The sequence below is a fragment of the Petromyzon marinus genome, unplaced genomic scaffold, assembly GCF_048934315.1.
Source record: "Petromyzon marinus isolate PM22_M1 ecotype Great Lakes invasive population unplaced genomic scaffold, UKy_Petmar_22M1.pri1.0 PM_G_Scaffold_20, whole genome shotgun sequence".
NCBI classification, from domain to species: domain Eukaryota; kingdom Metazoa; phylum Chordata; class Hyperoartia; order Petromyzontiformes; family Petromyzontidae; genus Petromyzon; species Petromyzon marinus.
In genome coordinates this window covers 1,554,177-1,580,140 of record NW_027422762.1, presented here as the reverse complement: position 1 = coordinate 1,580,140, position 25,964 = coordinate 1,554,177, and the positions used below count along the sequence as shown (strand labels likewise).

General features: G+C 49.8%; 2 protein-coding genes and 1 long non-coding RNA gene across 4 annotated transcripts; all 3 read left to right on the top strand.

The window, feature by feature from the left end:
• Window positions 1–271: 271 nt before the first annotated feature.
• LOC142912403 (uncharacterized) lies at window positions 272–13,388 on the top strand. 2 transcript variants are annotated; one of them, XM_076060578.1, is made up of 7 exons: window positions 272–490; window positions 1,318–1,342; window positions 5,117–5,268; window positions 6,020–6,094; window positions 10,535–10,668; window positions 10,998–11,059; window positions 11,230–13,388. In XM_076060578.1, the coding sequence occupies exons 3-7, from the start codon at window positions 5,167–5,169 to the stop codon at window positions 11,805–11,807; spliced, it is 951 nt and encodes a 316-aa protein (XP_075916693.1). In that variant the 5' UTR covers window positions 272–490; window positions 1,318–1,342; window positions 5,117–5,166; the 3' UTR covers window positions 11,808–13,388. The 2 variants fall into 2 exon arrangements, with proteins under 2 accessions (XP_075916693.1, XP_075916692.1); XM_076060577.1 differs by having other exon boundaries at window positions 1,318–1,451.
• A 1,044-nt stretch (window positions 13,389–14,432) lies between these two features.
• On the top strand, window positions 14,433–16,637 carry LOC142912447 (uncharacterized). Its single transcript, XR_012934064.1, has 3 exons — window positions 14,433–14,606; window positions 15,342–15,465; window positions 16,432–16,637. It is a non-coding gene; the product is annotated as an uncharacterized LOC142912447 (long non-coding RNA).
• A 129-nt stretch (window positions 16,638–16,766) lies between these two features.
• On the top strand, window positions 16,767–25,518 carry LOC142912402 (cyclin-J-like). The gene is made up of 4 exons (XM_076060576.1): window positions 16,767–16,877; window positions 17,859–18,030; window positions 21,577–21,736; window positions 23,272–25,518. The coding sequence occupies exons 1-4, from the start codon at window positions 16,779–16,781 to the stop codon at window positions 23,759–23,761; spliced, it is 921 nt and encodes a 306-aa protein (XP_075916691.1). The 5' UTR covers window positions 16,767–16,778; the 3' UTR covers window positions 23,762–25,518.
• The last annotated feature ends 446 nt before the right edge of the window (window positions 25,519–25,964 follow it).

The window sequence follows — 25,964 nt, the reverse complement described above, 5'->3', positions numbered from 1 at the left end:
GTCGCCATATCGCGATAACTGTCGGAGTTAAATGTTTGTACAATTCTGCAAGAGCGTTCCGAACTTTGATCGCGTTGTGTGAACGTCATCATTTGGAACGAACCAACTTACCGCTTTCAATAGGGGGGGGGGGTCGCAGACGCGGTAATATTTTTTTAAAATATATAAATATATACATCTACAACAGCAATACAATGACGGAGCGACCGTGACTATCACAGTAGATCATTCAGCATATATTGTTTGAGTAAATACGATTCAAATTATGTGATGGAAGTGAAAGTATAAGATTGATAGTTTGAGCGTCAACCCTTCGCTGGGAGTGGTAGCTCCCAAGTGCCAATGGCTGACGCCTCAAGCGCGGCTCCCAGGACGCTTCTAAACTGTTCGGAACATAACGACTCCCCACCCCCACCCTAAACTCTAAACTTGCACGAACAATTCCTCTCGCCCCTTAAAACTCTGAGCAGGATTGAACTCACGCGAACCGGTAAGTGGGTGTTTTGGTTTAAAAATTTTGACCACAAAAAAAATCCGGTGTTGTGTGACCCCCGTTGCGGCGGTGACACCGCAGGCTGTGGTTGCTCCCCGCCGGGGAAGGCGTCTCCTTCTCGGTAGGCAATCCAGGCCATTCAGGCCCTCCCTGGCGTCTCGGGCCTAGTCTGTCACAAAGAAAATAAAGAATTATACATGCTTTGTGGAACTGTTTTCACAGTAAGATACACAGGCAGCAGTCGTAAGAAAAAAGGCTGAAATACAATCGTCGGTAACAGAGGTGTTATGAAAAAGGGCCATTGCACGATTATGCACTACAGTATTTACTTTCAAGGGCAGTGTTATTGGTAAATATGTAGGGGTTTTTCTCTCGTGATATACCCGTCTTTGTGTTTGTCCTCATGCTTTGGGTTTCGGGCTGTTCCACGCGAGTTTGAAGCCTTTGGTTAAACGAGGTAACACAACCACGGGTCAAGTTATCTCTTGATGCATCACAGCTGTCATAACCCGTACGGTTTACCCCGTATTCTTGTACAGAGACATTGAGTTTTCACGCCCATACGGGGTACAGCCGTTTCAATACGGGCAAAAAAACATGCTTTGGTAACAGTATTGTCTATTTGTGTTTCTACATTGTGATGGGACTTCGCAGGACGAACGTTGATATTCATAAAGACACGTGGTGGCCGATATGGCCTGAATTGATCTGTAATAAGGTAGGGGCACTGATAGAGGTTGACAGCTACGTGGTGGTGAGTGTACTCGAAGTGAATCTCTATTTGTGTGTTTCTCCCTTGTGATGGGACTTTGTTGTTGTTTTAGGCGGCTGCGGGACTGTGCAACGTTGGTGAGTGGCATAGGAGCGGTGGGGGCAACATCCATTGTAGAGTACAATGTCACTACGCTCCCACGTCTACGCTACCCTCCTCCACCAAGCCGCCACACGGACGAGCGTGGTGAAGTATGGTCAAATCACGACCCGGGGCGGCGTGGGGAGACCCTCGTCCGGCAATGGATTAACAAATTGGCTCTTACTGTTTATCTCCATATATATAAAAATATGTAAAGTTGTGATTGTGTGTGTTGTCTGTTCAAAATGTTTAGCCTACTTCCCGACATGCAACAAACTGGAAATTTGCCATGTGGGTATTTCCCAGACTGTACACCGTGCAAACATTATACAAATACACTTTTGTGTTTTTTTTAGGGGTGGGGAGGGGAGCTCAATAATGCATAGATTTTATGCATGGCAAGTGAGCTGTGACGTCAAATCTGTCACGTGACCCGTGCATGTGGAAGCGTCACGCATTGTAGTGTAGCGGTTAGCGTTGTCTGTGTGTGTGTCTGTGTGTGTGTCTGTGTGTTGTGGGGAGCGATAGTGTAGCGGTTATCGCGCTGCGCTATGAACCTGGCGACCCAGGTTCGATTCCTGCTCACGGCCAACACCAGTGACGATTATCTGAACCGGTCCCGGGCCTCCCCTAGGTCGACTCAGCCTCAAATGAGTACCTGGTGCGGTGTGTAAACATTGCCACTAGGGAGACAAAGGCGGTCGAGCGTGGTGCTGGCCACCCACCCCCTCGTGTACCGTCCCGGCCTTCATAGGTGCTCGCTAACAGCACTTGCTCCTACAGTCTGTTAAGGCTATATGGGGGATCTTTTTGTGTCTGTGTGTGTCTGTGTGTGTGTCTGTGTGTTTGTGTCTGTGTGTGGAAGCCTAATGCATTGTAGTGTAGTGGTTAGCGCTACGCCGCGCTACGAACCCGGCGACCCGAGTTCGATTCCCGCTCACGGCCACCACCGGTGACGATTATTTGAACCGGTCCTGGGCCTCCCCTAGGTCGACTCAGCCTCTAACGAGTAACTGTTGTGGTGTGAACATCGCCACTGGGGAGACAAAGGCGGCCGGGTGTGGTGAATTCAAGCCTGGGTAGTACAGCTAGTCCTGTATATACCTACACAGCCTACATACAACAGAATAAGTAGTATCTCTTGGCCCTGTAGTTGTATCTACTGACTGTACAGTAGTATCTACTGAGCCAGTAGTAGCTACTGACTGTTTAGTAGTATTTACTGACTGTAGTAACTACTGACCGTAGTAGTATTTACTGGCCCTACAGTAGTGTCTACCGGCTCTATAGTAGTAACGACTAACTGTATAGTAGTATCTGCTGACTCTATAGGAGTATTCACTGACTATAGTAGTAACTACTAACTCTATATCAGTATCTACTCACTCTATAGTAGTGCCTACTGACTCTAGTAGCTACTGACCGTAGTTGTATCTGCTGACTGTAGCAGTATTTGCTGACTGTAGTGGTATAGTCTGACTGTTTTAGTATCTACTGACTCTATATAGCGGTATGTACCAACTCGATAGCATTATTTACTATTACTACAGCAGTGCATACCGACTGTGGTGGATCCTGCTCTCACTACAGCAGTGCATACTTACTGTGGTGGTAACTGCTATCACTACAGCAGTGCATACTGACTGTGGCAGTACTTGCTATCACTACAGACCAATTTACTCTGACAGAGACCCACAGACTCACACAGAGACCCATAGACTCACACAGAGACAAATTTACTCTGACAGAGACCCACAGACTCACACAGAGACCCATAGACTGATAGACTCACACAGATACCAATTTACTCTGACAGAGGCCCACAGACTCACACAGAGACCCATAGACTCACACAAATACCAATTTACTCTGACAGAGGCCCACAGATTCACACAGAGACCCATAGACCCACACAGAGACCAGTTTACTCTGACAGAGACCCACAGACTCACACAGAGCCCCATAGACTCACACAGAGACAAATTTACTCTGACAGAGACCCACAGACTCACACAGAGACCCATAGACTCACACAGATACCAATTTACTCTGATAGAGGCCCACAGACTCACACAGATACCCATAGACTCACACAGATACCAATTTACTCTGACAGAGGCCCAAAGACTCACACAGATACCCATAAGCCCACAGACTCACACAGAGACCCACAGACTCACACAGAGACCCATAGACTCACGACACAGGCGGTCCCCACGAGGTGGTCGTCAGCCGTGCCCGGCGGCTGAGCATTACTCACCCCCCCCCCCCCCCCCCACCACGTTGCTGTCTCCACAGCTGCCGTGATGAGTGTCGCTGTCTTCCTGCTGTCTCCACAGCTGCTGTGACGAGTGTCGCTGTCTTCCTGCTGTCTCCACAGCTACCGTGACGAGTGTCGCTGTCTTCCTGCTGTCTCCACAGCTGCCGTGATGAGTGCCGGTGACTTCCTGCTGTCTCCACAGCTGCGGAGACGAGTGTCGCTGTCTTCCTGCTGTCTCTACAGCTGCCGTGACGAGTGTGGCTGTCTTCCTGCTGTCTCCACAGCTGCCGTGATGAGTGTGGCTGTCTTCCTGCTGTCTCCACAGCTGCCGTGACGAGTGTCGCTGTCTTCCTGCTGTCTCCACAGCTGCCGTGACGAGTGTGGCTGTCTTCCTGCTGTCTCACAGCTACCGTGACGAGTGTCGCTGTCTTCCTGCTGTCTCCACAGCTGCTGTGACGAGTGTCGCTGTCTTCCTGCTGTCTCCACAGCTGCCGTGATGAGTGCCGGTGACTTCCTGCTGTCTCCACAGCTGCGGAGACGAGTGTCGCTGTCTTCCTGCTGTCTCTACAGCTGCCGTGACGAGTGTGGCTGTCTTCCTGCTGTCTCCACAGCTGCCGTGATGAGTGTGGCTGTCTTCCTGCTGTCTCCACAGCTGCCGTGACGAGTGTCGCTGTCTTCCTGCTGTCTCCACAGCTGCCGTGACGAGTGTGGCTGTCTTCCTGCTGTCTCACAGCTACCGTGACGAGTGTCGCTGTCTTCCTGCTGTCTCCACAGCTGCTGTGACGAGTGTCGCTGTCTTCCTGCTGTCTCCACAGCTGCTGTGACGAGTGTCGCTGTCTTCCTGCTGTCTCCACAGCTGCCGTGACGAGTGTCACTGTCTTCCTGCTGTCTCCACAGCTACCGTGACGAGTGTCGCTGTCTTCCTGCTGTCTCCACAGCTGCCGTGACGAGTGTTGCTGTCTTCCTGCTGTCTCCACAGCTGCCGTGATGAGTGCCGGTGACTTCCTGCTGTCTCCACAGCTGCGGTGACGAGTGTCGCTGTCTTCCTGCTGTCTCTACAGCTGCCGTGACGAGTGTGGCTGTCTTCCTGCTGTCTCCACAGCTGCCGTGATGAGTGTGGCTGTCTTCCTGCTGTCTCCACAGCTGCCGTGACGAGTGTCGCTGTCTTCCTGCTGTCTCCACAGCTGCCGTGACGAGTGTGGCTGTCTTCCTGCTGTCTCACAGCTACCGTGACGAGTGTCGCTGTCTTCCTGCTGTCTCCACAGCTGCCGTGACGAGTGTCGCTGTCTTCCTGCTGTCTCCACAGCTGCCGTGACGAGTGTCGCTGTCTTCCTGCTGTCTCCACAGCTGCCGTGACGAGTGTCGCTATCTTCCTGCTGTCTCCACAGCTGCCGTGACGAGTGTCGCTATCTTCCTGCTGTCTCTACAGCTGCCGTGACGAGTGTCGCTGTCTTCCTGCTGTCTCACAGCTGCCGTGACGAGTGTCGCTGTCTTCCTGCTGTCTCCACAGCTGCCGTAATTAGTGCCGGTGACTCCAGGTTGTCTCTGGCCGCTGCCGTGATGAGTGCCGGTGACTCCAGGTTGTCTCTGGCCGCTGCCGTGATGAGTGCCGGTGACTCCAGGTTGTCTCTGGCCGCTGCTGGAGCTCACAGGAACATTCTGGTGAGTCGCTTTTAGGGGGGCTCACCGGTGCTCTGTGTACTACTATACACTGTACACTACTATACACTGTACGCTATACTATACACTGTATGCTATACTATACACTGTACACTATACACTGCACACTATACACTGTACACTATACTATACACTGTACACTATACTGTACGCTATACTATACACTGTACACTATACTATACACAACTATACACTACATTACTATACACTACACAACTATACACTGTACACTATACACAACTATACACTACATTACTATACACTACACAACTATACACTGTACACTATACACAACTATACACTACAATTACTATACACTACACTACTATGCACTACATTACTATACACTACACTACTATACACTACACTATACCCTACACTACTATAAACTACAGTACTATACGCTACTATACACTATGCACTACTATACACTACAATGTAATATACACTACTATACACTACAATCGGTCCTGGGCCTCCCCTAGGTTGACTCAAAAGAGTAGCTGGTGTAGCGGTGTGTCGTAGTAAACAAAGCCACTGGGGAGACAAAGGCGGTTCGGCGTGGTGCTGGCCACCCACCCTCTCATGTGCCACAGTGCCGGCAGCCTTGATAGGTGCTTCTCTTCGCTAACAGCACTTGCCCCTATAGCCTGCCGTGGCTACACGGGGGACCTTTGTGTCTGTGTGAGTGATGACATGTGGCTCCGTGATGCCTCTGTCCGCTGGGATGCAGCTGAAGCCGGTGCCTGCGATGCTTCGTCTGCTGCAGTCGGTCGGTGTCGAGGGCGACACATTCACGTGGGAGCAGGTGGGTCCCATCACGACCACCAACACCATCATCATCTGCGTGGCTAGGAGATGTTGACTACCTCGCCTGGTGTACAGGAGGTCGTGGGACCCACCATCATTATCAGGGTGGCTAGGAGATGTTGACTACCTCGCCTGGTGTACAGGAGGTCGTGGATTCCATCGCGACCCTGACACCTGCTGTATAATTTGGATTTGCAGGATTATCACACATGGCTATGTGTGGTGCGAAAGAAGTTCAACATAGTACAGACGTTACACTCACCCACCCACTCACCCAACCACTCGTCCACCCACTCATTCACTGACCTACTCACTCAGCCACCCACTCACCCAACCACTCACCCACTCCATTTACCCATACACTAACACTCACTCATCCAACCACTCACTCATCCACTCACTCACCCAACCACTCACTCGACTCACCCTCTAACCCATCCACTCACCCTCTAACCCATCCACTCACTGACTAGTCCATCTCTTCCGCCCATGCCACTAAATCACTGATCCACCCACCCACTCCCTGATTCTCTCACTGATCCACACACCCACTCAACAACAACAACCGCCATTCGCCACTAAGTGGCGGTGACGTCACCACGACGCTTGTGCCAGGCTATGTGCACCCTGAGGCCACGTGAAGTGTCGAACGCCCGCTGGCAGGAGGTCACGGGGCAGACCCAGGTGCCACGGGTCGACTGACTGAGATGACTGGCTGATGCACCACCTGTGCCCCCTACTGTGCCAACCTGCTGTGCTTTAGCCACCCGGCGCTCCGCTCGCTGTTGTGAGCGTCGCTCCTCCGCCCTCCGTTGTTGTTGGAGGGCGACTGCCTCCAACTGCCCAGTAGCATCCTTCACGAGCCTCCTCCACAGAGGCCGATCTTGACACCGCTGGTACCAGTCATCGGCAAGTCCACTCAGCTCCACGTCCTCCTGTACCACATCACTCCATCTCCCCTCTAGCCCGCGCCGCGCCCGCCCAGCCCCCTCAATCCGGCCAAACAAAAGCTGTTTCGGCATGCGGTGGCTGGGCATGCGGGCTACATGACCCAGCCATCGCAGCCTTGCCTGCCGGAGGAGCTCACCGATGGGACCCTGCCCAGATCTTTCAAGGATTTGTGAGCTCCTCACACAATCCAGTCTGGTTAAACCCAGGATGGATCGTAGGCAGGCCAGCCTAAATGTTTCTAACCGGCGAAGATGTTCCACCAGGGGGGCCCACGTTTCGCAAGCATAGAGAAGGGAGGGAATGACCGTGGCCGAGAAGACCTGAAGCCTAGTGCGGAGCGACAGACCAGGTAGCTTCCACACAGCGTTACGCAACCGATGAAAAGATATTGCCGCTCGACTGATTCGGAGTGAGACCTCTGCTGTTAAACTGGAGCCAGTCATAAGCACACTGCCCAGGTATGGGAAACTCTCCACTCTCTCCACAACTGCCCCATCACCGACTGGGAGTTGTGGTGGTTGAGTGTCCGATGGTACAAAATACCCAGGCAGGTGCTTAGTTTTGGTGGGGCTGATGGTAAGGCCCCACCTCTTAGTGGCATGCTCCAGTCTCAGCAGCAGCGTCTCCAACTCCTCCTCTGACTGAGCAGCTATTACCAAGTCATCAGCATACATAACGTGGTTGAGCAATAGGGAGCCATCCCTTGACCGCACCCGGGCATCGATTAGCCTCCCATTATATCTGTACCATATGGAGATTCCCCCGGTACAGCTATTGAAGGCTTCACGAACTACGTGGTCAAAATAGATGTTAAATAATGTGGGAGCCAAAGGACATCCCTGTCGCACCCCAAGGTGTACAGGGAATGGCTTTGACTCCCGGCCACGTAGTTTTACCCGGGCCCGCTCACCATCATGAAGGTCCTTAATGATCGTGAGCAGAGGGTCAGGTACTCCAAAAGCACGAAGAACGACCCAGAGCCCAGGCCTACTGATGGTATCATAGGCCTTGACCAGGTCAATAAAGCAGAGATGTAGGTCTTGTTGGAATTCCCTACACCTCTGCTGTAGCAGACGGACAGAAAATATGGCATCTGTGCAGGACCGCCCTTTCCTGAAACCGCATTGGGGCTCCGCAAGCCTCTCCTCAGCGTGCCTGGCAAGGCGATGCTGAATAATCCTTGCCAGGACCTTTCCCGGCACACTGAGGAGTGAGATGCCCCTGTAGTTGTTACAGTCTGTGCGGTCCCCCTTCTTAAAAAGGGGGACCACCAGGGCATCCTTCCAATCCTGCGGAACCCGTCCAGTGGTCCAGACTGTTGTTATGATGTCATATAGGGCAGTCTGTGCACAAACGCCACCCTCCCTCAGCATTTCGCTTGGGAGATCATCTCTGCCCGCTGCCTTTCCTGGTCTCAGACTCCGGATCGCCTTCAATACTTCCTCAGCAGATGGCACCTCAGCCAGCCACTCACAGGGGGTGACTTCATCCAATATTTGAGGCACCGCAGCCTCAGCAGGGTCATCCTCACTTTGTGCCGCGATGTTTTCCTGGCTGAGGGATTTTCCCTCCCCCAGGACCTCACAGAAATGCTCAGCAAATCTGCGAACCTGTTCCTGGGGGTCGGAAATTGGATCACCGTTTTTTCCCCTAATGATGGTAATAGGTGTGGCGCTGCAGGTTACTTTTTTGATGGAGATAAATAGAGATTTGTGATCACGGGCCACTGAGGCAGACTCCATCTCCTCAGCAACCCGCGACCACCACCCATCCTTGCAGCGCCTCACGGCTCTCCGAACCTCCGAGCGAAGGCTGCGGTAAGCCTCCTCATTCTCTGACGTGGGATTCTGTAGCCGATGACAGTGGGCCTGTCGCTTTTTCTCAACCATCCTGAACAACTCCTCTGTCATCCAGGGTGTCTGGGGAGGTCTGGACCGCGTACCCAAAGCAGCCATTGCAGCTGCATGAGTCACAGTCCTAAACCTCGCCCATTTACCCTCGACATCAGGAGGAGTCGGGGACGATGCCAATCCCAGCCGCAAGCGATGATGAAATTCTCGCTTGCAACTTTCATCAGATAACTGAGACCAGGCCACTTTAGGTTGGAATGGGGTCCTGGGTGTACACCCACCACCGGAGTTGAAGAATGGCAGGCGCATCTTACAGATGACTAGTCGATGGTCAGAGGGCAGATCAGCTCCACGGTAGGTCCTGGTGTCAAGGACATGGGCTCGCATTCGCTGGTCCGTCACTATGTAGTCCAGCAGATGTTCTTGCTTGGACCCGGCATGCATCCATGATGTTGTGTGGATGCGCCGATGCCGGAACAGCGTGTTGGTAATTACAAGCCCATGGGCTGCACAAAAATCTAGCAGCCTCCTACCGTTGTTATTGAGCTGATCTGGCCCATGCCCTCCAATCACTCCAGACCAGGTGCCAGTATCATGACCAACTCGGGCATTGAAGTCACCCAACATGATGACTCTATCCCGAGGGGCCACTTTAGCCAGCACCTGTGACAGGAGGTCATAGAAGGCATCTGACTCATCGGCTTTGCCTGCATCCCTCCACGGATGTTCATCTTCGGTGGGGGCATAAGTAACCACGACCACCATTCCTCGCCTCCGGTTGATGGGAAGGCGAGCCCAAAGTAGCCTGGGGCTTACAGCTTCCCACACCTCACCGCCACGCTCCCACGCCCCCTTCATTCTTTTGTTCAAAAGAAGACCCACACCCTGTTGTTTGGCAGTCTGCTGCCCCGAGTAGAGGACTGTCCACCCCTCATGGTGGCAGGAGCCAGAGCCGGTCCACCGGACCTCCTGAATGCCGTATAGATCCAGGCGGTACCGGTCCAGCTCCCGACAGCGGAGTGGCAGCCTCTCCTCTGCAGTGAGCGTTCGAACATTCCACGTGGCCAACCGTAGTGGCTTTTCGTTTTTTCCGGAGTAGCCCCGAGGGTAGGTATTCAATCTCCTGGCTCCGCCAATTGGGGTTTGGCCAGGAGACGTCATAGACGCCTGGCCCCCCGGGGCCTCCGGCACAAGCTTAGTTGTTACATATTTCATTCGTAGTTTCTTGGTAATTAATTGAAGGTGGAGGGGTTACCAGCCCCTCGCACCCGTCCAGAGCCCCCGTTTAGCCCCTGTGGTGGACACATATGCCATGAGGGGAGGAGCCAATCAAAATTGGATCTCCCCCCACAGCGCTGTCCACGACAGAGTTGCCCGTCCGGCACCGCGAGGAGGTAGGGGGTTGTTTTGCCGGACACACCCACTCACTCACCTACTCACTCACCTATGCACCTACTCACCCACTCAATCACTCAACCACCCACTCACCTACCCACCCACTCACCCACTCAATCACTCAACCACCCACTCACTAACTCATCCACTCACTCACCCACTCACTCACCCACTCAGTCACCCACTCGTGTGTGTGCATGCATGCGTGTGTGTGTGCATGTGTGTGTGTGCGTCCCACGTAGGCGCACCACTACGTGGGACAATACATCAAGCGGAGACAACTTTACTATGTAGAGAGGCCGTACCTGGTGAGGTGTGGCGGGGACCCCCTGGGGGAGGTGTTTGGTGTGGAGGGATTCTCACTCAGAGATCCCAGGTGAGGGAGATACAAAGAGGGTGGAGAGAGAGTGGGTGGGTGAGTGAGTGTGGGTGAGCGGATGAGTTATTTAGTGAGTGAGTGGGAAGGCGAGTGGGGGAGTGAATTATTGAGTGGATGGGTGAGCTGTTTAGTGAGTGGGCGAGTGATTGAGTGGGTGAATATTCTTTGGTTCTTTCACTAAAGTCACGTAGATAGAAAAATTATATTAAAAAAAGTGAAATAAAAATAAACAAGCACAAGAGAGAGAGGGGTGGAGAGAGAGAGAGGGGCGGGAGATAGAGCCTGCATCCAAACGCAGCCTGGATCTCCCTGTCTCTCTCTTCCAGACACTCGGTGGCAGCGCTGTTCGTGAAGTCATTCTCCATAGTGACGGCCGACAGCAGGCGAGGTGAAGTTCCCCTCCCTCCTCCTCACTTCCTCCCTCCTTCTCACTCCCTCCCCGGGTTCATAGCGCGACGTAGCACTAACTACTACTACACTACCGCTACCCATATACAGTCACACACTCACACACTCACACATTCACTCACTCACTCTCTTCTTTTTCTTCCCCTTCAGCCGGTGCCAACGTCACCACCACCTCCACCACTTCCTCTCCATCTTGCGCTCCGACCGGTGGCGGTGCTGTTGGTGTGGGTGGTGGTGGTGTGGGTGGTGGTGTGGGTGGTTGTGGTGGTGGTAGTGGTGTGGGTGGTGGTGGCGGTGGTGTGGGTGGTGGTTGTGATGGTGGTGGTGTGGGTGGTGGTGGTGGTGTTGGTGTGGTTGGTGGTGTTGGTGTGGGTGGTGGTGTTGGTGTGGGTGGTGGTGGCAGTGGTGGTGGCGGTGGTGTGGGTGGTGGTGTTGGTGTGGGTGATGGTGGTGGTGTGGGTGGTGGTGTTGGTGTGGGTGGTAGTGTTGGTGTTGTTGGTGTGGTTGGTGGTGTGGGTGGTGCTGGTGGTGTGGGTGGTGCTGGTGGTGTTATCGTGGGTGAGTGCGTGGTGTGCCAGAGTGAGCCGCGTAGCTGCACGTTAGTTCACGGCGACAGCGGTCACCTTGCCACGTGCCGCCGCTGCGCCTTGGAGCTGCAGCGGCGTGGCATGGCCTGCCCACTCTGCCGCAGGGAGATCCACTCTGTGGTGCACACGTTCCTGTCCTGACACGACACACAACAGACACACACAGACACACACACAGACACAACAACAACAACAACCGCCATTCGCCACTAAGTGGCGGTGACGTCACCACGACGCTTGTGCCAGGCTATGTGTACCCTGAGGCAACGTGAAGTGCAGAACGTCCGCTGGCAGGTCACAGGGCAGACCCAGGTGCCACGGGTCGACTGACTGAGATGACTGGCTGATGCACCACCTGTGCCTCCTACTGTGCCAACCTGCTGTGCTTTAGCCACCCGACGCTCCGCTCGTTCTGAGCGTCGCTCCTCCGCCCTCCATTGTTGTTGGAGTGCGACTACCTCCAACTGCCCAGTAGCATCCTTCACGAGCCTCCTCCACAGAGGCCGATCTTGACACCGCTGGTACCAGTCATCGGCAAGTCCACTCAGCTCCACGTCCTCCTGTACCACATCACTCCATTTCTTCTCTAACCCGTGCCGCACCCGCTTAGCCCCCTCAATCCGGCCGAACAAAAGCTGTTTCGGCATGCGGTGGCAGGGCATGCGGGCTACATGACCCAGCCATTGCAGCCTTGCCCGCTGGAGGAGCTCTCCGATGGGACCTTGCCCAGATCTTTGAAGGATTTGTGAGCTCCTCACACAATCCAGTCTGGTTAAACCCAGGATGGATCGTAGGCAGGCCAGCTTAAATGTTTCTAACCGGCGAAGATGTTCCATTAGGGGGGTCCACGTTTCGCAAGCGTAGAGAAGGGAGGGAATGACCGTGGCCGAGAGGACCTGAAGCTTAGTGCGGAGCGACAGACCAGGTAGCTTCCACACAGCGTTACGCAACCGATGAAAAGATATTGCCGCTCGACTGATTCGGAGTGAGACCTCTGCTGTTAAACTGGTGCCAATCATAAGCACACTGCCCAGGTATGGGAAACTCTCCACTCTCTCCACAACTGCCCCATCACCGATTGGGAGTTGTGGGGGTGGAGTGTCCGATGGTACAAAATACACAGACATACACACACAGACACGCACACACACAGACATGCACAACAATAACAACAACTGTCATTCGCCACTAAGTGGCGAATCGCGTCACCACGACGCTTGTGCCAGGACATGTGCACCTTGAGGCCACGTGAAGTGTCGAACGACCGCTGGCAGGAGGTCACGGGGCAGACCCAGGTGCCACGGGTCGACTGACTGAGATGAGATACACACAAAGAGACACAGAGAGACAGATACACAGACACAGATACACACAGACACACACAGACACAGATACACAGAGAGACAGAGAGAGACAGATAGATACACAGAGAGCGTTTGTTAATTTATGTCTCCTTAAGGACAATTTAATGTTCATGTTTTTACCTCAGAATGTAAAAAAAATGTTCCTCGTAATGTTCAAAATATTTTTTTGTCTACCTCAGAATGTTTATAAAAAAATTAACCTCAGAATGTTATTTTTTTACCTCAATGTAAAAAAGATTTGCTTTTACCTCAGAATATAAAAATGTTTACCTCAATGTAGAAATTCTATTTTTTTACCTCACTCGCACTCTTGAATGCGTTTATTGCCGTTTAATATATTAAACTTTTGCACATTTTACCTCATCGTTTCCTGTCATCACTTTACGAGTTCACCGTGTGTGCACTGTATGTGTGGGGAGCGTTGGTGCGGCAAAGCAAACCCCTCCAGTGAAGGCCCCCCGTGTGGCCTCTAACAGACTGTAGGGGCAAGTGTCTCTTAGCAGCTCGCAGCAACTGCGAGCACCGTCACGACAAAATTATCTTACATCCACCTTCACCCTCTGTGAATATTCACACGCACGTGGGAGACGCGCTAACCCATCCCTAGCGATCCGAGCGGTGCGTCTTAAGAGTGCGAGGATTATTCTCCTGGCCGCTCTAACGCCGTTGCCACGTGACGAGCGACCTGACGGAGCTGCTTTCACTTGGTGCAGGGCAGGCCGCTCGCGTGGACCAAGATTGGCACAGCAGCTCAGTGTGGGGGCCCCCTTACACCCTGGTGGCAATACACTTAGTTTAGTTTTACTTGGGTCTCTGTTGGTGTGGGTCTCTGTGGGTTTCTGTGTGGGTCTCTATGGGTCTGTGTGGGTCTCTATGAGTATGGGTCTGTGGGTCTATGTGAGTGTGGGTGTCTGTGGGTCTCTGTGAGTCTATGTGGGTCTCTATGAGTCTCTGTGGGTCTCTATGAGTATGGGTCTCTACGAGTCTGTGAGTCTGTGTGGGTCTCTATGAGTCTCTATGGGTCTGTGTGGGTCTCTATGAGTATGGGTCTCTGTGAGTATGGGTCTCTGTGGGTCTCTATGAGTCTCTGTGGGTCTCTGTGAGTATGGGTCTCTATGAGTCTGTGTGGGTCTCTGTGGGTCTCTATGAGTCTCTATGGGTCTGTGTGGGTCTCTATGAGTATGGGTCTCTGTGAGTATGGGTCTCTGTGGGTCTCTATGGGTCTGTGTGGGTCTTTCCCTCCCCCCCTTTATCCCCTGGCCGTCGCCTCCCCCTCGGGTGTCGGCCACGCCCACACCTCATCCAATCAGGAGTCTCTGGCTCACGGATGACGCGTCACCTCCAGCTTCCGGCGCTCAGCAGCACTTCCGGGGCGTGTAGAGTCCTGGGAGTCGGCGGCTGCGTCACGTGACCACTCCCACGTGGCTGCGTGCTGCCCGCTCCGTCCGTAGTTACCGTGAAAGACTTGAGACTTGCTGTATTTAGACTATATCGTGACATATTGAGGCGTTAAAACTATCACGGTTTGTTACTTGAACGATTTCCCTTCCCGCCGTGTAATAATGGACAGTGTTTGGTAAGACTGTTGTTTTGTTTTTCATCATAACGGGACACATTTTTTACATTATTCCACATGCATAGCGGGGGGTAGGGTGTGAGCTTGAGACGTTTGGAAGCCGGTTTAGCATGAGCACTTTAAGATTTCGTCAATAATGTAATCGGTCTTGCTCAAGCAAATACATTATGAAATTTGCACACGTGTCAATAACGATTGAATTTTTTTACGCGTGGAAAAATGTGTTCTATTTTTTTGCAAAAAATTGCAAATGTAGTTTCTTTTCCAAGTGTTGTGAAAGCCTTTATTCTTAATGCTCTGTTGAGCACGAAGTGCCCGTGGGTATAACCTGTGGTAATCCCCATATATACAAAAGGCAAAGTTGTGAATGTGTGTGTTGTTTGTACTTCTCCACATGCAACAAACTGGAAATTTGCCATGTGGGTACTTTCCAGGCTGTACACCATGCAAACATTATACAAATACACTTTTGTATTTTTTTAGGGGGGGGGGGGGAGCTCAATAATGCATTTATTTTTTGCACGGCAAGTGAGCTGTGACGTCAAATCTGTCACGTGATCACTTGTGTGCACCCAGCACGTGCCTGTCCAAGTAATAAACTCCACTCGTTAACACTTGTGTGCACCCAGCACGTGCCTGTCCAAGTAATAAACTCCATTCGTGAACACTTGTGTGTACCCAGCACATGCCTGTCCAAGTAATAAACTCCACTCGTGAACACTTGTGTGCACCCAGCACGTGCCTGCCCAAGTAATAAACTCCTGAGCACGAGGCGCGAGCGACTAACCAAGACATGGACAGAAGCGAGTGATGGCAAGGCGAGTTGGCAGACGACATCTACCGCGTCCTTCGAGAGAAGGTATCCGCCTCTCTCGTCAATAGGCCTCCTACACGCAGACGCGAATCCTACGAACTGATTTACACGGCACGTACGTTTGAGTGCTCGACTCGCGGTGAGTGGGTTGCAAGTTCAATCCTGGCCAGCGGGTCAACCCAGCCCCCTATCTCTCCGGGGACTATAACATGAGCAATACGGTTCGAAGAATAAAAGTGGCTGTGCTTTGGAGCTACGGATCTCCACACCTCGTGGTTTTGTTTCATCATAGGCTGAGGACTATTCTTAGCTCTTTCGGTAAAGTCACGTTGAAGGGAAACAATAAAATAATAATATATATATAAAACAATAAAAAATTATCACGACATTTCAACCATAACACAAACGGTCGTCATCAGGTGTGTCGGTTTGCATAAAGTTATCTATTTTAAAACGATTTATTTATTTATAAAAACGTCAGCGCCACGCGCAGCGATTTGGCAGTTTATTTAGAAGGACTAGTCTATCTATGTTCTGAAAAGAGGAGGGGGGAGACGAAAAATTAATGTATGCTGTCTGAAAGCCACTGTAAGCGTGAACAATCAATTAAGACCTGAAATGGTTTATCAAATCTTTCCAATGATTGCTAAGCCAGAATCCATCTTCTCGGTTGAAATTGTCTCTGTGCTTGTATATGTGGATAACCTCATGAACGAATCTCTCATGGTAGCCAGATGGCTTACAGAGGCTGAGAACTACCGAATTAGTTCTTCGCCATCTTTCACTCGCTTGAAAAGGGAGACAATTTTGGCCCGTGGCTTTTGTCACTCTTGGTTTGCGTGACGGCGAAAGTTAAATGCTGTGGCCCACCGTAACCGGGCACGTCGCCTCCTTCGACCCCCAGAATAATCTATTATCGTTTCAAAACACCTCTTGACCTCTTGACCCAACTCCACAGCGTCCCAACTGCCCTACCAAACCCCGCGTCCTCTTTTTGTTTTTCCCTCGCAGGAGCTGTCGCTGCCTCGGTTTTGCGCTACGCTCGCCCCAGCTGCACCTCCGTCGCCACTTCGTCGACCTCCTGGCAACGCTGAGCGAGCACCTGCAGCTGAGTGTGGCCACGCACCACCTGGCCATCGCGATGTTAGACGTGTTCATGGACCGCCACGACATCACCGTCCTCTGCCTCTACACCTGCCCAATCTGCTACCTCATTATAGCAGGTCGGTCAATCGCTCACGTGCCCACCCACCCACCCGATCACCCGATCACTCGCTCATCTCTCGCTCGTACGCTTGGTCGCTTGCTCACCGTCGGCATGCGTGTCCCTGACACCCTGCGCAGCCAAGTTCGAGGAGATGGATGAGCAGGTGCCGCGACTGGACTGGGTGAACCGGCTGGAGGTGATGACCATGCAAGGGCTAAGTCTGTCCAAGGAGGAATTGCAGCAGACGGAGGTAGCTGCATGCCCCTATTAATTCGGCATGCAATGTTTCACCCCAGAACCGTTCCGTGCATTGTCATGATTCAAGGTCACGATTTGATTCAAGAAACCAATTGTTTCGTCTTGTTACTTTACAATCTTACTCTGTGGGTCTGTCGGTAAAGTCACGTAGATGGAAAAATAATTTTAAAAAATCACGACGTTTCGATGGCAACACAAGCAGTTGTCCTCAGGTGATTGCTTATGTTGCGATCGAAACGTCAAAGACCCAAAGAGTATGAACACATCATCTCTGTTTCATGCCAACTAATTATTCTGTAAACAATTTGAATGTACAGCCCGAATTTGAATATAGAAGCGTGTCTTCTTACTAGATAACAGGAAGGCAAAAGCTGCAGAATAACGTTACCACAGCAGACCTGACGAATGAACGTGGAGTGGTGCAGGAAATTCTCCCTTCCTATGGTGGGGCTCAGTCTCTCCGTAAAACAATCACCCCGTGACGATTTGCTTGCGTTGCGATCGAAACATCGTGATATTTTTTGTTAATTTTTCAATCTACGTGGCTTTACCGAAAGACCCAAAAGAATATGATCGTCTTCTTTGGTTCTTTCGGTAAAGTCACGTAGAATGAGAATAAAATAATCACTTGATAAAATAAATAACACAATAATGAGAATATTATTGTGTTATTTTATCAATGTATTATTTTATTCTCATTCTACGTGGTGACTTTACCGAAAGAACCAAAGAAGATGAATCCTTGCAGTCACGAAAGCTTTAAATCGAAATTTAATATGATGGTCATTGCATTTACCCGTGCAGACGAAGGGCCGAGTTGACTCCTTGACCAGACATTTGAACTGTTTTGCGAGCCACGCACCAAATAAACCCTCCAGGCAACACGCAGCAGCGTGGCGGACTGAATGCTTCACGGAGTGGTGGCAGCTGTGCCGTGCCAGCCCACTCTCCCATCTGCCTCCCCCCTGCACAGTTCCTGCTGCTGTGTACACTCGACTGGAACCTGTGCACGCCCACAGCGGCGCACTTCGTGAACTACTTCCTGTGGCTGTCGCGGCGTGAGGACGCCCCGGCTGGAGGCTCGTCCTACCGGCATGCGTACACGACCAAGTACACGGCCCACTTCCTTCAGCTCGCCCTGCAAGGTGCTCGCAGAGCTGTAGAGGAGCGCTTCGTAGGCAACGCTAAGGTGACCAGCGAAGAAGGGACAGTGCCTGAAACGTCACCGAATATATATATTTTTTCCAACGTCGGAATGTTGATATTCTTAGCTCTTTCGGTAAAGTCACGTTGCAGGGAAACAATAAAATAATAAAATATATATAACAATAAAAAATCTCACGACGTTTCGACCATAACACAAACGGTCGTCATCAGGTGTGTCGGTTTGCATTAATTTATTTATTTTATAACGGGGTATTTAAAAAAACGTCAGCGCCACGCGCAGCGATTTGGCAGTTTATTTAGAAGGACGAGTCCATCTATGTTCTGAAAAGAGGAGGGGGGAGACGAAAAATTAATGTATGCTGTCTGAAAGCCACCGTAAGCGTGAACATGTCTTAATTGATTGTTCACGCTTACGGTGGCTTTCAGACAACATACATTAATGTTTCGTCTCCCCCCTCCTCTTTTCAGAACATAGATGGACTCGTCCTTCTAAACAAACTGCCAAATCGCTGCCCGTAGTGCTAACGTTTTTATAAATAAATAAATAAACACACACAAACACCTATTCTTAGTTTTTTCGGTAAAGTCACGTTGAAGAGAAACAACAAAATAATAAAATATATATAAAACAATAAAAAATTCTCACGACGTTTCGACCATAACTCAAACGGTCATCTTCAGGTGTGTTGGTTTGCATAAATTTATTTTTAAACGGCGCATTTATTTATTTATAAAAAACGTTAGCGTCACGCGCAGCGATTTGGCAGTTTACCCAGGACTAGTCCATCTATATTTTGAAAAGAGGAGGGGGGAGACGAAATTTTTTATAATGTATGCTGTCTGAAAGCCAATGTAAGCGTGAACAATCAATTAAGAACTGAAATGGTTTATCAAATCTTTCCAATGATTGCTAAGATAGAATCCATCTTCTCGGTTGAAATTGTCTCTGTGCTTGTATATGTGGATAACCTCATGAACGAATCTCTCATGGAAGCCAGATGGCTTACAAAGAACCTCTGTCTTGGAAAAGTCAATGGCATGTGAGCCTACTGAATTAGAACAATGATCTGCTACGGCCGAGGTGTTGGTCCTACCGTGTTTAAGGTCTGCTTTGTGTTCACGAATGCGGTCCGAGACATGGCGTTTGGTTTCTCCAATGTAACTACTACCACAGAGGCAACTTAGTTTGTAGACACCAGGGTATTGTATGTCCGGAATCACATCTTTTACAGACGGAACCAGATCACGGATTTTATGTAATGTGTTGAAACGGACCTGGATCTTGTGTTTATTCAAGATTTTGGAGATCTTTTTTGTGATCCCAGCAATGTAGGGTAAAGTGATGGTTTTGAAAGGCTCCTCAAGAGTGATACCATTGGAATCATTGAAGACTTGGTTCATCAACGACTAAACACTGAGGTACCCCCCCTGGTGAGACAATGTTTAACCAATACATACTTCACTTGGAATGGAACTTTCTACAAACAAACTGAGGGCACCCCAATGGGCTCCCCCCTTTCTCCAGTTATAGCTAACATTTTCATGCAGAAATTTGAGACTGACGCCATCCAGACTGCCACTCTGCGCCCAACCTTATGGAAGAGGTACGTGGATGACACGTTTGTCATCTGGCCACATGGCCGGCCTGCTCTAGACCAATTCTTCGACCACATCAATTCCATACACCCAGCCATCAGATTTACCATGGAAGTCGAAATAGATGGCAAGATACCTTTTTTGGATGTCCTAATTAAAAAGAGACCTGATGGTTCAATGAGCCACTCTGTCTACAGGAAAGCTACCCATACGGATGCTTATCTGAAACCGGATTCCCACCACCATCCATCACAGAAGAATTCTCTCATCAAGACTCTGTATCATAGAGCCCAATGCATATCCGACCAGGAACACATAAGCAGTGAACTCAAGCACGTACACCAAGCTCTTAGGGCTAATGGTTACTCCGACTATACAATCCGCAAAGCTATCACTCAAACCATGAAGAAGAACCCTCTTGAGGAGCCTTTCAAAACCATCACTTTACCCTACATTGCTGGGATCACAAAAAAGATCTCCAAAATCTTGAATAAACACAAGATCTAGGTCCGTTTCAACACATTACATAATATCCGTGATCTGGTTCCGTCTGTAAAAGATGTGATTCCGGACATACAATACCCTGGTGTCTACAAACTAAGTTGCCTCTGTGGTAGTAGTTACATTGGAGAAACCAAACGCCATGTCTCGGACCGCATTCGTGAACACAAAGCAGACCTTAAACACGGTAGGACCAACACCTCGGCCGTAGCAGATCATTGTTCTAATTCAGTAGGCTCACATGCCATTGACTTTTCCAAGACAGAGGTTCTTTGTAAGCCATCTGGCTTCCATGAGAGATTCGTTCATGAGGCTATCCACATATACAAGCACAGAGACAATTTCAACCGAGAAGATGGATTCTATCTTAGCAATCATTGGAAAGATTTGATAAACCATTTCAGTTCTTAATTGATTGTTCACGCTTACATTGGCTTTCAGACAGCATACATTATAAAAAATTTCGTCTCCCCCCTCCTCTTTTCAAAATATAGATGGACTAGTTCTGGGTAAACTGCCAAATCGCTGCGCGTGACGCTAACGTTTTTTTTATAAATAAATAAATGTGCCGTTTAAAAATAAATTTATGCAAACCAACACACCTGAAGATGACCGTTTGAGTTATGGTCGAAACGTCGTGAGAATGTTTTATTGTTATATATATTTTATTATTTTGTTGTTTCTCTTCAACGTGACTTTACCGAAAAAACTGAGAATATGAATTACTGCAGTCACGAAAGCTTTAAATCAAAACACACAAACACCGTTAAATAAATAAATAAATGCAAACCTCCACTTCTTTCAAATGTTTCTTGCCGTTGCTTTTCACACCTGATGATGACCGTTTGTGTTATGGTCGAAACGTCGTGAGAATTTTTATTGTTTTATATATATTTTATTATTTTATTGTTTCCCTTCAACGTGGTGACTTTACCGAAAGAGCTAAGAATATTAATTACTGCAGTCACGAAAGCTTTAAATCAAAATTTTAGTCGGAATGTTTGTTCAAATGTTCAGGGTGCCGTTGGCCCAACGTTCCTCGTTCACTGGGTGCTTGTGCGTTTAAGCGTCTGTGTGTGTGCCTGCCTGTCATTCCTGTGTGCAGGGTAGAGGTGGCGTAGCGGTTAGCGCTACGCTGCAGCTACGACCCTGGACACCCTGCTGGTCCAATGCCCGCTCACGGCTATCACCAGTGACGATTATCTGAACCGGTCCTGGGCCTCCCCTAGGTCGACTCGGCCTCAAATGAGTAACTCAATGCGGTGTGTAAACATCGCTAGCACTGGGGAGACAAAGGCGGCCGGGCGTGGTGCTGGCCACCCACCCCCTCGTGTGCCGTGCCGGCCTTCATAGGTGCTCGCTAACAGCACTTGCCCCAACAGTCTGTTAAGGCTAAACGGAGGGTTTTTGTCTTTGTGTGTATGCAGACCACGTATTCCTGAGTTTCCGTCCATCCGTGGTGGCGGCTGCAAGCATAGCATTGGCCCGTATAGAAGTGAAGCTGCCCTCTGCGTGGACTCTGTACATGCAACACTTCACTGGCCTTGCCTGGGAGATGATCCTGCCGTGCGTGGAGCAGCTGATTTGGTGATTTGCACGACAAAACAACACAAAGCTCTCCTAAGTGACCGTTTAAGAGACCTATTAAGGCTGAGTTGTGGCTCACGAGGCAGCAACGTGCTCTTTTCTCTCCACAATTTATGTTTACAAACCAATACCGGTTACCCGTTAAAGCCGAATTTACCCAAGGGAAATTGAATCCAGGTTATGCGTCGCTGCCCGAACCATCACTGCTGCCCAAAACCATCACTGCTTTAAGATTAACTGTTAGTCAAAGTGAAAGTGGTCTCCCAGGTCAAATGAGCAATGTCGGTGGGACCGAGGTAGTCGTGTCAATCCAACATTCACACGGTGGAGGCCAGTGTCTCCAGAGGACAAATACTGTTGTCAAGTTGGCATGACGAGAGACTACTAAAAAAAACCACAACGAGTATGCCATTGTGCAACAGATGGCAAATATTTTAAACAATATCCATGACGACTAAATTAAGCTGATATGTGGATTCCTGTGCGTGCGAATTTCACGTCCTAGTCCATCACGGATGCCCTGAGACTCGGTGAGGCGCTCCAGCATTACCCATGGTGCCTTGTGACTCATTGGTAGATGGGCCCTTATGGTTGAGGTTTCTCATCACCTTGCTGAATTAAATAAGCAGATGAACGCTAAACGATTAGACATTCCTCTGGTGCTGTTGCTGGCTTCTTAGTATTTTGGGCCTGTGCTTAGCAACCGTTATTTAAACATAACAACATTAAGTTGCACACTCTTAATTTTTAGAGATTGGAGAGTATGGTTTTCAGATTTTGCCCCAGGGTTGTTTCCACTTATGTTATATTGAGGACAAACTACTACAAACGACAGTACTATGCAGTGGTGTTAATTACTGCAGTACATCCTAGATGTTTTTATTGCTGTTAAATTATTATATTGCTGTCAAGGGCACGGTGTGATATTGGGTTCAAGGATCACAAGATGGGCGTGAACCTAACATGATTAGACCCACAGGCATGGACCTGTGTGTGTCAAGATGGGCTTGAACCTAACATGATTAGACCCACAGGCATGGACCTGTGTGTGTCAAGATGGGCTTGAACCTAACATTATTAGACCCACATGCATGGACCTGTGTGTGTCAAGATGGGCTTGAACCTAACATGATTAGACACACAGGCATGGGCCTGTGTGTGTCAAGATGGGCTTGAACCTAACATGATTAGACCCACAGGCATGGACCTGTGTGTGTCAAGATGGGCTTGAACCTAACATGATTAGACACACAGGCATGGACCTGTGTGTGTCAAGATGGGCTTGAACCTAACATGATTAGACCCACAGGCATGGACCTGTGTGTGTCAAGATGGGCTTGAAGCTAACATGATTAGACCCACAGGCATGGACCTGTGTGTGTCAAGATGGGCTTGAACCTAACATGATGAGACACATAGGCATGGACCTGTGTGTGTCAAGATGGGCTTGAACCTAACATGATTAGACACACACAGGCATGGACCTGTGTGTCTGTTCTAACTCTACGTCCTCCCCCTGTGTTCGAACACTTCAGTAAATACAACTTCAACAGGAAGCAGGTCATGGAGCTTCAGGAAAATCCTGCTGTCCACTCTGAGCAGCCCTCCCACTCAGCCTCAGCCATACCACGTGTGCCTCTTCACCAGTCAACTCTACAGCAGCAGCAGCAGCAGCCACAGCCACTACAGCAGCAGCAGCAGCAGCCACAGCAACAGCAGCAGCAGCAGCCACAACAACAGCAGCAGCCACAGCAGCAGCAGCAACAGCAGCAGCAGCAACAGCAGCAGCAACAGCAGCAACAACAGCAGCAGCAGCAACAGCAGCAACAGCAGCAACAGCAGCAGCCACAGCAGCAGCCACAGCAGCAGCAACAACAGCAACAAATGATGCAGCAGCAGCAACTGCAGCAGCAGCAGAAACCACAGCAACAGCAGCAGCAGCTACAACAACAACAGCAGCAGGAGCAACAGCAGAAGGAGGAGCAGCAGCAGCCACAGCAGCAGCCACAGCAACAGCCACAGTAGCTGCAGCAGCAGCCACAGCAACAACAACAACAGCAGCAGCAACAGCAGCAGCCACAGCAGCAGCAGCCACAGCAGCAACAACAGCAGCAGGAGGAGCAGCATCTGGTGCCCAAGTCGGTGCAGACGCCACCTGTGGAGGTGGGTCAGGAGATGGAGTCGTCGTCGCCGCCGCTGCCGCCGTCGTTCAGCAAAGACACCCTTGGCAACATTTGGGATGACCACGTTTTGGCCGCGCAAGCCGCGTGTCAGCAGGAACCTGGCCATCGAGCCGCACAACAGATAGATCGGCAGGCTGTGCGGCGATTGCTGTTGCGTTTTCGGCAGGGCACCGATTTCAGGAATGCAGAACACGGAGCGAGTTGTCGGTCAAAGCTCAGCTCGTCAGAGCTTTGGTCGGCAAGCTGGGGGGGTGGGGGGTGTTCAAGGAGGCTGTAGATCCATACTCTTTGGTTCTATTGGGTAAAGTCACGTAGGTAAAAAATAAAATAACAAAAATCACGACGTTTCGGCCACAACACAAGCGGCCTTCATCAGGTGAAGGGACGAGACTGTCTGGAGGACAGCGCTGGAGTGAGCTGTAGATTACCGGCAACGAAAGCGTCACAGAATCTTCGCGACGATTGCAAATTTAAATTAATGAGGCGTCGTGCCGCACGCAATCCCGCCACATCGCAAACCGACTTCCGCTGGTCAAGAGGCCAGCCGAACGCCGACAAATAGTGGGTCGGCCTGCAGTTAAAAGCCACGCTGTTCGGGCCCGGCTCCACTCTGGCCATTTTATGTTTGGCCATGAATTCAAATGGCCAAAGAGACATAGTAAGAAAATGTCATCAAGCCTAAGTGAGCATTGGTTGATGCTTATTTTCACGGGAGTTTCTCAGCCAATGAAGGTATTTTTTAAGGACATGTCTGCGAAGCGATCGTTGCCGTTCCACAAAGCGGCACTTACTGCGTCAATCCCGGCGGAATAATTGGTCGCGAAAGCTTCCGTGTTAAACTGGAATAATTGCAGAATCTACCTCTTGTGTGGGAATTGAACTGGCGACTATCTGGTTATAGGTTGGACACTTTTATCACTGCGCTACACTGAACAACATTACCAAATACACTGAACATAATGTGACATCTGTTTAGCCATTAAAATAAAAAATAACCATGCGTGGAATTTGTACCAATCTCATGTCTCTGTTTCGGGGCATAGTGTTAGCCCAAAGCCACCCAGACACTTCCATTAAACAGTGCGAACTGTGTCTGCTACTTGTTTTTATATATTGCGACCTTATCACTTATGCACCTCTCAGAAAGAACGTGTATTAATGAAATTACGTGTAATTATATGGATGGCAAAGTCGGTTTTGAAGTTTTCTGCATCGACATGTGAAAGATGCTGCTACGGACAGGTGTATTGCTGTAATTTCATTGTGGATAATTATGTACACTTTAAATGGGCACATTTAATCCTGTGTGTGACTGGGTGACAGCATTTATATTCAGAATTATCTCTTGCATGTGAGACAAGGGAATCATTAATTGTTTTAGACTATTAATTTAGAAAAAATTATGTTACTGATAAAACTGTCTTCCTGCTCAAACGATCATGGCAAGATATTCGTATTTGTGGCCCTGATCCAGTGTTGGTAATTCCTTTAATATCACCAACAAAGAGTATTTAAACCTGTAATTGACGAAAAAATCCGATCATAACAGCGCAGGTTGTAAAATCATGTTTTACTTGCAAATAAACGGTTTCTTCTTAAGCAGTGCATTGTGGTTCTCTTACCTTTGGTCACTGTCAAAATAAATCAGAGCAAATCTGACCGACTGCTGTCAGGTAGCACCAATACAGAGATGGGTAACTCTAGGCCCATGTAGTCATTGATCAGACTCATCAGTGTGGTATCACAACCAATACAGAGATGGGTAACTCTAGGCCCATTTAGTCATTGATCAGACTCATCAGTGTGGTATCACCACCAATACAAAGATGGGTAACTCTAGGCCCAAGTAGTCATTGATCAGACTCATCAGTGTGGTATCACCACCAATACAAAGATGGGTAACTCTAGGTCCATGTAGTCATTGATCAGACTCATCGGTGTGGTATCATCACCAATACAGAGATGGGTAACTCTAGGCCCATTTAGTCATTGATCAGACTCATCAGTGTGGTATCATCACCAATACAGAGATGGGTAACTCTAGG

Excerpts from the sequence above, each read along its gene's own strand:
- LOC142912403 (XM_076060578.1), top strand. The coding sequence starts at position 5,167 with ATGAGTGCCGGTGACTCCAGGTTGTCTCTGGCCGCTGCCGTGATGAGT. Across the intron at positions 5,269-6,019 it reads GAGCTCACAGGAACATTCTG|CTGAAGCCGGTGCCTGCGAT; the intron begins GTGAGTCGCTTT and ends GCTGGGATGCAG. Across the intron at positions 6,095-10,534 it reads ACACATTCACGTGGGAGCAG|GCGCACCACTACGTGGGACA; the intron begins GTGGGTCCCATC and ends CGTCCCACGTAG.
- LOC142912402 (XM_076060576.1), top strand. The coding sequence starts at position 16,779 with ATGGATGAGCAGGTGCCGCGACTGGACTGGGTGAACCGGCTGGAGGTG. Across the intron at positions 16,878-17,858 it reads AGGAATTGCAGCAGACGGAG|TTCCTGCTGCTGTGTACACT; the intron begins GTAGCTGCATGC and ends CCCCCTGCACAG. Across the intron at positions 18,031-21,576 it reads CCTTCAGCTCGCCCTGCAAG|ACCACGTATTCCTGAGTTTC; the intron begins GTGCTCGCAGAG and ends GTGTGTATGCAG.